At 49.3% G+C, this 15578-nt stretch overlaps 1 protein-coding gene across 2 annotated transcripts; it reads right to left on the bottom strand.

The window, feature by feature from the left end:
- Positions 1-3751: 3751 nt before the first annotated feature.
- Positions 3752-14005, bottom strand: Prss55 (serine protease 55). Of its 2 annotated transcripts, none has more exons than XM_059273488.1 (5): positions 13868-14005; positions 10083-10272; positions 7557-7804; positions 5304-5446; positions 3752-4104 (listed from the first exon to the last, which is right to left on the bottom strand). In XM_059273488.1, exons 1-5 carry the CDS (start codon positions 13920-13922, stop codon positions 3778-3780), a joined length of 963 nt encoding a protein of 320 aa, XP_059129471.1. In that variant the 5' UTR covers positions 13923-14005; the 3' UTR covers positions 3752-3777. The 2 variants fall into 2 exon arrangements, with proteins under 2 accessions (XP_059129471.1, XP_059129472.1); XM_059273489.1 differs by lacking the exon at positions 13868-14005 and adding an exon at positions 10513-10599.
- Between the last annotated feature and the right edge of the window lie 1573 nt (positions 14006-15578).

Raw genomic sequence — 15578 nt, 5'->3', positions numbered from 1 at the left:
AGGCAGGTAGGTGGGAAACTGCAGGAAACCCTGACTCCATAGTGGGGAGCAGGGTTGGATAGCTGCGCCCAAAGAACAAAGGGGTCTGGCTAGGGGAATCCTGGAAACTACATCAGGATTCCCAATACAAGTCCCAAGACCTGGAACACCCTTGACATTATTATTCTTATTATTTTTTATTATTATTTTATTATTGCTATTTTCTTCTTATTATTATTTATTATTGTCCTAGTTAGCTAGGACATAGTGGTTCAGCCTTCCAAAGGTTGAAGGAGCCAAATTCAAGGCCAAAGCAAGCAACACAGTTAACACCCATCTAAAAACAAAACCAAGAAACCCCAAACCATGAACAATACAAATATAAAACAAACAAAAAAACCCCTAAAACCCACAGTTGGTGACTGCCACCAAGTGGTGGTGAGCGGAACAGCAGGACCTTGTACTCTGATCCTGGATCCTCCTTTGGTGCTTCTGCTGCAGCCTTTTAAGGCCTTGTGTTCGCTACTCCACGCCGGCATTACAGTGAGTCTGATCCGAGAGTTCCTCTCAGAGACACGAGCCTTTGAAGATCTGGGGTGCCTGGAGCTTCCTGAGATCCTCCATCTCACTGCCACAAGGCTGAGGCCAGGCTGCCCTCACCTCTATCCTGCAGGAAAGGAGTCTGCAGCTCACAGACTTGCTGAGAACGAGCTTCTGGCCACCATGCTCCTGTTTTTTCCTGGCTGTAGCATGCTAGCTTTCTTTCCTTTACTGATCTGAGATACGTTCCAAATGGACACAGGCTTGAGGTCAAGGGCATTTTGGGTCAACCCAGAGGTGAAAAAGCTGGGAGCTTGCTGGACCTGGTCTCATCAACCCAGGGCCTTCTGCCTCCAGGGGCAGCATCCTTCTGATAGCAGAGAGGAACTTCTGCTTTAAAGATGGCACCAGCTGAGCCACAGTTCAGCCACAGCAGAGCCGGGCTGGCGCTGACTCATGGGGTTGAGCGGAGGCTATTACAATGCTCCCAGCAGTTGCCAGGCACAGCATAGGACCTCCTCTCTCCTCTCTCCCTTCAGGGCTCTGTCTGTCACCCCTTGGGTGTCCTGTCACTCAGAGGCCTGTTCAAGTTCTCTTCTTTGGGAGGAACCAAAGTTCTTCCCCAGTAGGCCTGAGAAGACAGCCTGTCTTGAACCACTCTGCCATCTCGTGGCCTCATTTGGGAATGACAGCTCCACCCGGCCAGTCTCAGCAGCTTCTTGGCTGTGTCCTCACACAGACTGCCCTTAACTTTCCCCAAGCTCCCCTCTCTTTGTGAGCTCTCCCTAAGAACCTACCAAGGAGCTGCTCTCCCCAGGCCAAGCCTTCCCCCCTCTCCTGCTCTGTTTCTACCTGTCATAGGCAGTGACATTTTTGTGCTGTGTCTGTTCCCCCGGAAGTATGGAGGGCAGATATTCTGCTCCCTGCTTCATCCAGGTTTGATGACTGACTCAAGACCATCACATATGCTGTCTCTAGACACTTACTGTTTGGTTAACTGCAGGTAGCCTTTGCCATCTTGTAGGCAGTTTTTCTGTGTATAACTCTGTTCCTGCCTTACTAAAACAGAAGCTCAATAATAATTCATGGCAAACACTAGAAGGCTACCATCATTAATATTCTATACCATATATACATGTACATATATATGTGTGTGCATATTTATGTATATACATACAAACACAAAGTCACACTTGATCTCCTCTGCCATTGTATGGCAGGTTAGGAGCTGGACTTGTGCATTTCATGTTTTGGGACTTGAGGACTCAGTAAAATAAAAGACTAAAAGATCAGCTCCTGAGCAGACGCTCTGGGGTGTCTTTCTGGCTTCACCCAGAGCAGCTGTCCCATGCTTTCCTTCATGGGCACCCGAGAGGTCAGGAGACCGTCACACGGACATGTTTTTGGGATGGTGACAGTGCAGTGTGGGCGGAGGGAACAGTGCTGTGAGCCTACAGTCTAGAGAATCATCAGTTCTCAGGATTGTCCCTTTGCTGCCTTAGTCAGCTGGGCAGCCAGGGCTGAGGGGTGACACTGGGGAGGGTCATAATGTACCCCAAACTCTCACATTGGGGCTTCAACTGGAAATTCACTTCTGGGAGTCTGAGCTTTCACAGTCGTCCCCCTGGCCCTGTCTGTGTCCAGATTTCCTCTGTACGGACATGAGCTACCCTGGACCCAGTCTCCTTCGTGACCTCATTTCACCTTAAGGACATTTTTAAAGACCCCTGTGCTAGTACAGAATATCTGACAGAAAGCGACGTTGGGTTTATTCCGGCTCCGAGTTTAAGGGCACAGTCGTCACGGCAGGACAGGCATGGTGGCAGGAGGGGCCGGAGGCAGCTGGTCACGTGGCACCCGCAGTGAGGAGACAGATAGCCATGGATGCGGTACTCAGCTCACTCTCCTTTTCACTGAGACGGGACTCCAGCACTGGGATTCCTACCACCCACATTCAGGGTGGGTCTTCCCACCTCAGCTGGCATGCTGTGAAAACTCCCCCACAGGCCTGCTCAGAGGCCTGTCTCCTGGGTTACCTGAGCACTGTCAAGTTGACAAGCCATATTAACCCTTACAGCCCCCATCCCCAAACACAGTCAGGTTGTGAGGAACTGGAGGGAGGGTAGGACTTTTCTATAAGGACCATCACGGGATGATTGATTTGCCCCACCCCCAATCAGGCACATGCTATCTTTCTGCACATGCCACCTTCTTTCCCCACTTGCCTGTTCACTCTTCGGAGAACCTGAGATCTGCCAGTCCAGAGTATGTCCCTGGGGTCAGTGGCCAGGAGGGTAGAAACCCCAAGGTGCTCTGGAGTCCTCTGCAGGCAGAGAGGCACACAGGTGCAAAGGTCCCCGCAGTACAGGGTTATTTCTGCTGATGCACCAGCAAAGTGCTAAAGTGAGGACTGTCTGTCTATGGCTGGGCTGGCTACCAGCATATCCCCACCGAGGGGCAGGAGGGTCTCCTCCAAGGACTGACAAGCCTGTGGGAAGCCCAGTGACTGTCACACGCCCCAACTTGTCTCCACTCATTTAGATGAGTGTCTTCCCAATCCCAGACCCGTTTCTTAACCAGATAAACAGCGGATTGGGATTAAAACCAACAGCAAGATATAAAAGCCGTGTGAATTCAGTCGAGTCTTTGTGACTAATTTTCCCATCTCACAAACAAACAGATCAAGTGATTTCTATTCTAGAGCCATTTCTACATCCCCTTTAGTTGGACGTTTAAAAAAGTCTGTGTGTGTGTGCCTGAGGGTATGGATGGCACACATCAGTGTGCAGGAGCATAGAGAGGTGAGAAGAGGGGATTTGATCCCCTGGAACTGGGGTTACGGGTGGTGATGAGCAGCCACGTGAATACCGGGAACTGGACCTGGGTCCTCTGCAAAAGCAGCAGGCACTCTTAACCACTGAACCATTTCTCCAGCCTCTGAAGGTGATGGGTAGGAAGGGACTTCAGGTAGGAGGGACGAAAGGAGTCACTAGCTAGAGAAGGCCCCTCCCACCAGAACCTGCCTTGAACCTGACAGGTGAACACGGGTGACAACCAGGTTCTCCAGAGTGAGCTGTCCCCAGTACATCCCATTTGGCTGTGTCTACGTTCAGTCCCTGAACCAGGGCTCCAGCCTGTCTTTGGGGTCCTCCTCTTTCTGCCCTCACCCCAAGCTCCATGACGTTGGCTCAGATTTGTAGCCAGGCCCCAAAGCATATTCTCACATACATGCTGGGGGTTTGAGACGGCATCACTTTATTATTCCCAGTTGGACAAGGCTCTGAGTAGCACCCAGGTCAGAAGGCAGGACAGGAACCAGCTTTTGGGGTAGCCCAGTACTTGGCATTTGGAGGAATGGCTGCGTCCTCGGGTTTTCTTCTTGCCAGAGTCCCTCAAATGCTTAACATCCAGGGGCTTCCCCTCTATCTGGGCTATTTTCTCAATCCACAGGGTATAGTTTGACAACACGGTGTATATTCCTGGAATGCCTTTTTCTCCACAGCTCTTGCCCCAGCTGATGATGCCCACCTGATACCACTTCTTTCCAGGCTCCGTGTTGCAGACAAGTGGTCCCCCACTGTCACCCTGTGGACAGAGAACACAGCTCCATAGTAAGTCCATTTTTAACTGTCCATTGAGGCCACGTACAGCTCATTCATGGGAAGAGATCCATTGACCTGGTCTATTCAAATAAATGTGTCAAATAAATTTGGTCACCACTGACCAAGGTGACCACCCCATCCTGGCCCTATGGGAGAAATGTGCCGCTGACGAGTGGTTTATGGAGTCATGGGGTGCAACAAACAAGGCCAGCTCAGTTGGTAGAGCATGAGACTCTTAATCTCAGGGTCGTGGGTTTGAGTCCCACATTGGGCGTCAAATGTAGTAGAGGGCGCCATTTGTAGCTGTAAGTTTTCTTGTGTCCCACCTGGCCCGCAGTCGGGACAAATCTCTCACCCACAGCCTGCCCTCTGTACCCTCTCAGGAGTTTTTCTCCTCAAGCCCTCTCTCTCTGATCCTGCACACTACTGGCCTTGTATGTTACACCCCACATTAAAAAGGCTAGGCATGGTGACAAAAGTTTGTAATCCCAGTGCCAGAGAGCCAGAGACAGGTGGAAAACTGGTGGACTCCTGTGGGCTTTAGTGACCTGAAGACCTGAAATCGTCTGTGGACTTGTTGCATGCTGACCCTCCAGGGGGACCCCAACAGTGCCAGGGATACTGTGGGTGCAGCCTTTACCCAAAGACTCAGAATTCCTGCCTTGGTTCCATGGCTCAAGGCCCTCATGCCTATGTGCTTTTCAGACTGTGTGTGTGTGTGTGTGTGTGTGTGTGTGTGTGTGTGTGTATGTGTACACATGTGCATGCATATAAATGCTCCTGAGTGTACACATAGGTTCAGATGTGCGCAGAGGCCAGAGAACAACTTCACCTCCAGTTTCTCAGACGTTGTGTCCACTAACAATTTTTTTTTTGTTTGTTTTGAGATAGTTCTCTCACTAGCCTGAACTTGCCTGTTAGGCCGGCTGGCCTCAGAGTCCCAGGGAGTCTCTTACCTTCTCTGTGCTGAGAATACAAGTGTATGCCCCTATGCCTGGCTTGTTTTTTTTTTTTTTTTAAACATGGGTTTGGGGGACCAAACTAGGGTCCTCAAGCTTGCTTTACTGAGCCCTTTCCGGGCTCTAGAATCTGAATCTATTCCCAGGGGAGGGGAGACACTCTTGCAAGGGAAACACCTACGGGCGGGCTCCAGGTTAAGGGAGGGGCTGCTGCCCTCGTTACCTGGCAGGCATCATAGCTCTCATTGTCATATGCAGCACACAGCATGTTGGTGGTCAGCTTCGTAAATATCTTTGTGCATTCCTTCCAGTCTATAATGCGCATCGGTGCCTTCATCAGGTCGGTTTTTGCAGATGATTTGTTGACTGGCATAGAGGGAAAACACATTGGACAGGCCACCAGGTGGGGGCAGGGCAGTCTCTATGCAGACAATGAAGCTGATCTGGCCTGGAGACAGCCTTGTACCCTCCTGTGCCAGCCCAAAACCCTCTCCTTCATGTTCCTTATAGACTCAGTACCCACAGCCTTCAGATAACCCATACTTGAACTTTATCTATCATCACTGAAGCTTTTCTAGTCAACCCCGCCTCCTGCAAATGTTCCTCTCATTTAGAACCTTAGTTCTCTTCCGGACCAATTCCACCAAGCTCCAGGATTTGACATCCCCAGGAAACATATTTGTGAGCCTTTTCCTGCCACTCCTATCACTATTGTTTACTATGTGAACACAACACTCCACTCCTAGCTCCCATCCCTGCTACAGGGCCATTGAAAACACATTTGTACCACAGTGAAAAAATTATTATTAGATGTGCTAGATTGTCTTTTGAGAAGATTTAAACTTTAAATATATACGTGTGTGTGTGTGTGTGTGTGTGTGTGTGTGTGTGTGTACACGTATGTATCTGTATGTGCATAAGCACACAAGTGAGTGCCCACAGAGGCCAGAAGAGGGCATCAGATCCTCTGGAGCTGGAGTTACAGGCAGTTGTGAACCTCTCAACACAGGTGCTAGGAACAGAACTCAGACCTCCTGCAAGAGCAGTATGTAACTCAGTAGGTACACTGAGCCATTTCTCCAGCTCCTGGCCGGATCTTTAGGAGGTTCACAGTTTAAATCTGAAATGCCTCTAAGAGCAGACCCATGTTCTGAACACTTGTTTCTCCACAGATGGGGCTAATTTTGTCTTTTTTTTTTTTTGGTTTTTCGAGACAGGGTTTCTCTGTGTAGCTTTGCGCCTTTTCCTGGAACTCACTTGGTAGCCCAGGCTGGCCTCGAACTCACAGAGATCTGCCTGGCTCTGCCTCCCGAGTGCTGGGATTAAAGGCGTGCGCCACCAACGCCCGGCGGGGCTAATTTTGGAGGCTGTGGAACCTTTCTGGGGCGGGGCCTAGCTGCTGGAAGTAGGTCTCTAGGAGCAGGCCTTTGAAGATGATTCTTGCTTCCCCGTTCTGTCCTGTTCTCTGCTCCCTGGCCTACTGCAGTGTGAGCAGCCTCTGCCCCATGCTACCACCCCTGGGCTCAGAGCCGCTATGCCCGGCCTTCTCCAAACAATGGACCAAGATCCCTGAAATCTTGAGCCAAAATAACCCTTTCTTCTCACATGTTTCTGGGAGATATTTTGGTCCTACACAAAATAATTAGTACAAAAGGGATGACAAGAACCAGTGTCTTGGCCTCCAGTAGCAGGAATTTGCCTGAATGTCTCAACTCTCATCACAGAAATTCATAGTTATTCCCTCACAGGGTGCTTTAACCTTGTAGATCCCCATCTGCCTCTTTCCCCACTTCTAAGTCTCATCTGGAGCCAGCAGTCATGCTCTACCTGTCTTCCTCTGCTAAGCTGCCGAGAGAAGTCAAGTTCCAGGCTCAGTTCACACAAGACATCGTCGTGGGCCCGAGGCTTGCTTCGGCTTTAGGCTGGGTGGTTCCTATCTCTCTCCTACCTGTTGATTCTTTTGGGGGTTTTCTTAGAAGGACAGTCAAGTGGGAATTTACTCACACATTCCTGCTCTATATATGTTTCCTATTTTGACTAAGTAACAGCCTAACATGTCATTAAATGGTAACATTAACTTCTGAGAGTGGCTAAGCAACACTTCAGAGCATTAGAAGCCCAGCCTTGAGTTGGGCATCATGGAAGCCTGTAGGAACAAGGTAGGAGTCATTACCATGTGAGAACTAAAAATAGAACAGTAGGGCCTTTGGACAGCTATGGTGGTTGAAATTCCACTAAGCACACAGACAAGAGCACTCTGTGCCAGCTGACCACACCCAGGGATTGGTTCAGGTTGGCATCTCAGCCGCAACATCTCTCTGGCACCCAGAAGAGGCTGAGCCCGGGCTCCTAAGAGCCCAGTGTGTGGAGATTTCCTCCACTGAAAGCCACCCCACCACCCTCTCACTCTTCCTTGTCCTTCCTCACTGCTCCCCCGGATCCCGTAGTTCCCATGAGGCCCTGGGCAGTCACGTACCTAAGTTGGTTATGCCCCATCCTGCCACCCAACAGTCATGCCAGCTGGAAGGGATGGGTTGGAAAGGCAGGCAGATGGGCACTGTCAGATCATTGAATTTGATGGGCGTGGCCAGCAGCAACAAGGCAATATCATTGTCCATGTTGTATCTTTGAAAGTTTTTGTGGCGAATTATGCTGCTGACCTGTAGTTCCTTGGGTGAGGTAGTTAAGTCATTGGTTCCCACTATGACTGTCAGTCCTTCGGGGCTGGTGGCACAGAACCAGAGGGAAGGAAGGAAGAAGAACGGAAGCTGGAGTGAACAGAAGAGGTCAATGGGTCTAAAACTCTAAACCCACCATAGTTCTAGAGGCCTTTTAGGACTTGTCCTACTGGGGCAGTTGCTCAGAGGGTTTACAGATTTGAAGAGTATCGAAAGAACATAGTATCTCCTTTCCCTGTTATGATCAAATATTTGACAAGACACTGTGTGAAGAGAAGCTTATTCGGGCCTAGTTTAAGATATAGTTCATTATGGCAGAGAAGGCGTGGTGTGGGAGAGTAGGCTACATGCCCATATTTGTATGAAATGGGAGCAGATGGAGACTGTGACTGGAAGTGGGCTGGGTTATCAAGATCCCTCACTCAGTGACCTAATTCTTCTATTTAGGTCCAACCTCCTAAAGGTTCCACAACCTCCCAATACAGCACTACAACCTGGAGACCAAGTGTTTGAACACACGAACCTGTGGGTTACATGGCATGTTCAGATACTAACGGAGGGAGTAGACTTGTGACCTTGGGGTTTCCAGACCTGAACGAGATACTAGTGTTGAACAGAGCCGAACAGAGTTCAGTTCTGGGCTCTCTGAAGACCCCCGCCCTTCAACGGCTTGGTTTTTTTTTTGTTTTTTTGTTTTTTTGTTTTTGTTTTTGTTTTGTTTTTCAAGACAGGGTTTCTCTGTGTAGCTTTGCGCCTTTCCTGGAATTCGCTTTGGAGACCAGGCTGGCCTTGAACTCACAGAGATCCGCCTGCCTCTGCCTCCCGAGTGCTGGGATTAAAGGCGTGCGCCACCACCGCCCGGCTCAACGGCTTGTTTTATGTCAACTAGACACAAGTGGAAGTCATCCAGAGGCAGGAGCCGCAATTAAGAAAATGCCTCCGTAAGATCAGGTTGTAGGCAAGCCTGTAGGGCATTTTCTTAATTGTTGATAGAGGAGGGACAAGTCCACTATGGGCTGGTGATCCTAGGTTCTATAAGAAAGCAGGCTGAGCAAGCCATTGAGAGCAAGTCATGGCCTCTGTATCAGCTCCTGCCTCCAGTTTCCTGTCTTGTTTGAGATCCTGTCCTGACTTCCATCAGTGATGGACTATGATGTGGAAGTGTAAGCCAAATAAACCCTTTCCTCCCCAAGTTGCTTTTGGTTGTGGTGTTTCATCACGGCAATAGTAACCCTAACTAAGACACCCACAAAGGACCGATTGGCATAGAGAAAACCAGCTGTCAGAGGCAAGGTGGTGCTACACACAGCAGCAGTCCCTGCTTGTGTCGTTAGATTCCCCAACCATTTAGAAATGAGGGCCAGGGTTTCGTTTGGAGTTTCCACTGGACACACAGAAAGAGCTTCCAAGACAAAGCAACAGTCAGGAAAGATGGCCAGGGGCTTCTTAACTATCTTAACCGGTCTCCAAGTCTCCTGCAAGAGGAGGAGCTACAGCATTCTTGGTTTGGGTAGGTCTGGAGACAGAACCCATGACATCAACCATGTTTGGCAAACACTCTACCACTAAGCCATGTTACATTCCATTCTATATCTTTTTTTTTTTTTTTTTTTGAGACAAGGCCTCAGTTAGTTGCCCCAGCTGGCCTCAAATGAGCGTTCCTTTTGCCTTGGGTTTCCAGCAGCTGGGATTACAGGCTATGCCCTCTCTTCCTGTAGTTTCCTGAACTTTCTAAAGGAGGCGAAGGCAAACTCCAGAATTTCTTTCCTGTCTTTGTCTACTGGGTATACACTTGGGCAAGTTATACAATCATCAGACCTCGGTTTCCCTATCTACAAAATAATGATTTCTTTTACCTCCTTCCAAAGGTCATTGTGGAGTCAAATAAATTAGTATATAAGAAAAGTCCTAGCAAAGACCTTGGAGCGTGGGTAATTGTCAGTCAATTCTAGGTGCCCACTGATGGCCTAGGACAAATCAATCTCTGTAAGAACCAAGAAGCAGGACAACAGACAGCCAGGAAAGCTGGATGTGAAGAGTTAGAACTTCCCCCTAGGAGCACTTGAATGTCTTAGGAGAGGTATGGGGCCAAGCCCCCTGGCCCTGTCATCTGCAGGTGTTCCTAAGAGGGACAGGGGGTGACCGACCTCAGGCGCTGTCTCCAGTCAGTTGCATCAGTCTCCAGACTGGAGGGGAGGAGGGGAGTCATTTTTGTCTGTCTAGGGGGCAATTGCACTAGGATCCCTCTCACAGCCTGTGTGTGGCTGAGGACCCGCCACCACCACCCCCCCCCCGCCCCGATAAGTTGAGCCCTCAATACTTACGAAATCTCAGAATAAAAGCAGTGAGCCACGGTGAGGATCCACCACTCGCTGATAATGGAGCCACCACATAAATGTTGTCTCATTTCTCGAATGCTCACCTGCCACGGAAACTCACCCACCTCAGCCTCCTGCCCTCCTATGATCCTGGAGTGTCGAGTTCTGCTGTCATACAGGGGTCTCACGCCACATTCTGCAGGAATGCGAAACCAAAGGGAAAAACAGCCTGTCAGTCAACCTCTGGCAGGCCAGGCTGGGTCTAGCTTGGGGAGAGAAATCCCTGGGGGTGCTCTGAGGCCAGGACACCAAGGCTTCCCCGTTGTGACAGGAAGGAGCCTACGGCTCTGGCTGTGGGGTGAAGGTGTTGGTTGTCTACACCCTGCCTGGGCCCTCAGGATGGCAGCTTTACCAAGCCTGTTTCTAACCAGCGAACCTGGAAGAAAATTCTTTCAGAAGCCAACTCCTATGTGGTGGGCAGAGCGGGACCACCAGAGGCACACACCAGGTCTAGGAACTGTGTCGCAGGACTGGCAAATCTCTCCCCTTAGAAAGCAACCTGTGGGATGGAATGAATCCGCTGATCATCAAATGGCTGGTGGCGTGGCCTTGTCGTCATAAAGGCCCCGAAGAAAACAGAGGCGGGGGTGGGGAGGTGGCTCGGTTGGCAAAGCTCTCACCAATCAAGCACAAGGTCCTGAGTTGGAGTCCCCAGAAGCCATGTGAAAAAATCCCGGTGTGGTAGTGTGGCTGAGCATCAGTGCTGGGGAGTCAAAGACAGGCACAACCCTGGGGGTTCAGCCAGCCCCACCTACTCGGTGAATTCTAGGCCAATGATGGCACCCTGTCACGAAAGACAAGGTGGACAGTACCCGAGGAACATTGAGTTTGTCCTTTGACCTTTACATACACGTGCATACGTATGTGCACTGCCCCAAACAGGCAAACACACACACACACACACACACACACACACACACACACACACACACACAGAAAGAGAGAGAGAGAGAGAGAGAGAGAGAGAGAGAGAGAGAGAGAGAGAGAGAGAGAGAGAGAGAAGGGAGAGTCAAGGCAAAGAGAGATACTGACTCTGAGGAAGGAAGCAAAGATCCAGACCAGCCACTCAACATCAGAACACGGACAGTGGCCATTCTCCCCCAGTGCTCACCCAGGGCATGGTCCTATCCACCCTTGCCTTCACCCTGGGATCCCCACATTGTACTTCTACCCTGCAGACCACTGAGAAGAAATTGGTGTGACTTAAACCATCTAACCTGTGCTGATGTGACAGAAGCCCTGGGTAAGGAAGAGGTGCACAAGACCCCCAAGGAGTCATGAAAAGTGCCAGAAGCAACTAGAAGCCTTTAGTATTGTCATCTGGTCCATATAGGACAGTTGTGCCGCTCGGCAGCTGGCAGCAGAGGCTGCAGCTGCTGGGCTGCGAAAGAAAGCGGAGAGTTGGCAGTGTATGTCAAGAGCCTTAAGCTGTCTGTAACATATAAATGTCTTCTTCCGGGCTTTTGACCTTGACATCCTCTTTGTTCACCAAACACACTCACGGTGCTCACCTTGGATCTGACACTATTAGAGACGCTGTAGAAAAGACGAACTCACATTCGTTTTCACGATCACACTGAGGCAGTGCTGCCTCAGACAAAGGTTAAGTAAATTGTCTAAGAGCACACAGCCTAGTCAGTGGCCTGACCAAAATCTAAAGCCAGGCCATCTGCTCCTCAGTACTCTGTGCCCGGAATGTTCCCTCCTTGGTGGCCTGCTTGCTATCTGTGTTTAGGCTTCCCCCACAAGAATCACTTCTTCAGTGACGCTTCCTCCAACATGACCCTGTGCCCTGGCCATTCCATGTTGTCTATGCTGCCTTAGGTGTCTCCATTGCGTTACAGTGGACATCATCATTATGGAGCGCTTCTGTCTGCCACTGACCCCAGAATGCCAGCTCCAAGTGGAGAAAGCAGCATGCATGTCTTGGTGATGCTGTGTCTTGAGGATGGGGCCATACCACCTGTCAGAGAGGCACTCAATGACCCGGAGACTCAATCCTCTGGCAGAAGGATTCTGTGCTAGAACTGTCTTAAGGGGAAAATCTGGGTATTGGAAGACGTCCCCTCCGGGGGGTACATAACAGCAACAGACAGAAGACAAGCTGGTGTCACGGTATCTGTGCCCTGAACTATTTCTCAGCTGTGTAAATGAGGCTCATGGGGAGTTTCTAGTGATGTGGGGGAGGTACCTGTGATATAAACTTGAATGAAAAGATCAGGATAAGAATCAGATTTGAGGGGTCAGTGAGATGGCTCGGTGGGTAAAGCCGTTGTTGCCAAGCCTTACGGTCTGAGTTCCACCCCAGGGGAACTAAATGGTATAAGGAGGCGGCTGATTCCCACAGCTGCTCTCTAACCTCCGCATGTGTGCTATGAGGCACACCCCCACACATACACACTAAATTAAAATGTAATAAAGTCAACAAATCATATTTGAACTTTATGTGATTTATCTTGTTAGAAGTGTGGGCCCACCTGAGGGAGCCAATACATCGAGATAACCCCAGAGAGAGGCATGACTGACTGGCAAGTGTCTGCTCCAGGCCCCTCTCTCTGATGCAGCTACAGAACTGGCTAGGGCCTAGGTTTTGGACAGACAGCAGAGGTTGGTTTGTGATCTCCTTATCCAATGACTCAAGGGAACACTACTTAGCCTGGCTCATCTCTCTTCTCATCCCTAAGATGGGCATGAGACTCCACCCCACCAGGCTAGCCTACAGATCCAACGTGATGATGGTGTTTGAAGGACCCCTCAAAGTGCTTGGCACAGAGCAACTCAAGCCACAGTTGGTTCGGGACTTCTCAGATCCATTTTGCACCGAAGCCCCCATGGAACTGGCAGAAAATTCCACTCTCTACATCCTTGGTCCTGAGAACACCCCCACAATGCCAACGTGGAAGCAGCCAGAACACAAAACCTGAAGGCAATGTCAGCGGCCCCCACAGGGAGGAGTCATCTGAGTGACTTGGACTCCAGAGGGACCAGTTCTGCCTATGGTGTCCCGTGCCCTCCTCCATGGAGTGTCCCCAGGCCACACTGAAGGCTGGGCAGGCAGGTTTGCTCTGCTCAGAGGCAGTGTGAAGAGTACTGGAAGGAAGTCTGGGTATAGCTCAGACTAGTCCGAGTCAAAGCTGTGTCCCTGTGGAGTGGCTTTGGGCTAATTTCCCCCACCCCTGAAGTTGTACAATAAACCTGGACTGTATAAGAGGAGAATGGGGTTAGGTAGCAGCATGCATCCGTCACTCTTGGATTTCTCATCATAGGTGTTGGTATGACCAACCGCTCCAAGCTCCCGTCACCTCAGTTCCCACTCATGGTGGACTATAAGCTTGAACTGTGAACCAGAATACACCCTTTCTCCCTTAAGTTGCTTTCATCAGAGTATTTTATCATAGAAACGGGAAAAAAATTAAGTCACTTCTACTTCCCAGCCCAAGCTCTGGGCACCTCCTTATTCCTTGGTTTTGGTGAGGTAGAATTTTAATTTTCCAAGCCAAAACTCCAAGATTAGACAGGTAGCCACTAAGAGGGATGGGTGGGTGGGGGGGTCTGTACTCTTGGAGGTGGCCTCCTGGTGGCCCACTGGCTAACTCCTGGGTCATGTCCACTGTCTCCTTTGTCCTCAATGCTCACCACATATCAATAGGACGAAGGGAGGCGAGGAGAGGTGTCCTGGCTGGCCCTGCTTGGGTCAGCAGCTCTGGCCAGAGGGAGAGGAGTCCACGTACCAACATTTGCTCCCAGGGTGTGGGCAACAAGTAGCAGAATGGAGGGCAGGATCATGGTTCCTGCTGTGCTGTGTGCTGGAGGTTAGGAGGCTGGGCGGAGTGAATAGTGCCCACTGGCTGTTCAGATGCCTTAGGCTAGCCAGGCTATCGATGTCATAATGGCTGTGTTGAGAACTCACATGAAGTCACTAAGACTCCTTTTAAATCATTTCCCTTCTGTGATGCCTCACCCAGGACTTCGTCCTTGAAGACTTTATCCCTAGAACTTCCCTTACAGCTGCCTGACTCCCATCCTTATCACCCAACCCTCTTTGGACGCTGGGGTTTTTGGTCCTGTCGTAACTATTTCTTCTAAAGGTCCACAGGCTTCCCTTCCTGGGGAGCCTATCACATTGAGTTGTAACTGTAAAAGTCAAGTGAGACTTGCAAACTGGCCGCCAGGCTGGGAACTGGATGAACATTGCTGAGACAGCCATTTTTATAGACTAGGTAGCTACCAGATTCTCAGCCTCTTTTGGCATGCTGATAGCCATGACTGGACTACACAGCCCACATTGTGTATGTCAATCTAAGAAGTCCCGTTTTTGATACATATGTATTCATTCTATTGGTTATGATCCTCTGAAGAACCCTGATATACCTACCACCTATGACCAAAACATAGGAAGTCTTTATCAGCGCCCCATGTCCCAGTGGGTGGAAAAACGGATGATGGGAGAAGAGACATGGACCCAGCCACATGGACTGAGCCTGCACAGTCCATAGAGCACAGTCTCAATAGTCCATAGCTTCTTAAACTGAGGGTCATGACCCCATAAGGGGCTCACGTAACTGAATGTGGGGGGTGTGAAAACTTGAGCAACAGTGAATGAAAATAAAAGGAGGAGTGATCTGAAGTGTTTCTGGCACAGCTTGGCTGTGTGGCATTGTGTGACTTGGCCATGTCTGTGGTTTTGAACGTACGACATGTATGCTTTGCATTGTACATGCCATGTTTCACAGTGTCAACCAATGCTGCCTTAAACTCAGTTTCAAGACTGCATGTCATGGACTGTGGTGTGTTTCCTGCACCTACAGTTTTCTGCTCTTACAGAAACAGTTCCATGATGGGAAACAGAGACCTTTGATATTTTCCTGCCATTATTTCTCTGCACATAAGTATCACGTTAGGATAGCTTTGCACTGTATTGGGCTAGGATATTTGATTTTTAAAAATTGCTGTTCAAGTTACTGAGTCTCACAAATTGTTCAGTGAATTTAGTCTTGGGATTAAGACAGAATTTCCAATGACTTCTGAAAAGTCCCGTCCTTCTGAAATTTTGTTTATGTGAAGTTTCATTCTCAACACTGAGATTATAAAATAAAAATATTGATCAACCTTGAAAAACATTGAAGATATTTTGTCAAATATTCAGCCAAGATTTTGTTTTTTGAGAGTCTTGCTATGTAAACCCAGCTATCCTGAAACTCTTTATGTAGACCAGACTAGCCTTGAGTTCACAGACATCTATCTGCCTCTGCCTCCTGAGAAATGGGATTAAAGATGGATACCACCACACCTGATAAGATTTAATTCTTTATATAAAACTAAGCAAGCTCACCCATCTCTCTAATATACAAATTTGCTTTCATCTTTAGTAAATGGTAAAATCATGTGTATCCCAGAGTTGTTTTAAAATAAATACTATTTATATAAATAAAGGTTTGATTT

The sequence above is a fragment of the Peromyscus eremicus genome, chromosome 9 (genome assembly GCF_949786415.1).
Source record: "Peromyscus eremicus chromosome 9, PerEre_H2_v1, whole genome shotgun sequence".
NCBI lineage: Eukaryota > Metazoa > Chordata > Mammalia > Rodentia > Cricetidae > Peromyscus > Peromyscus eremicus.
Note: the sequence above shows the minus strand (reverse complement) of the source record. Positions and strands in the feature narration are given on the sequence as shown.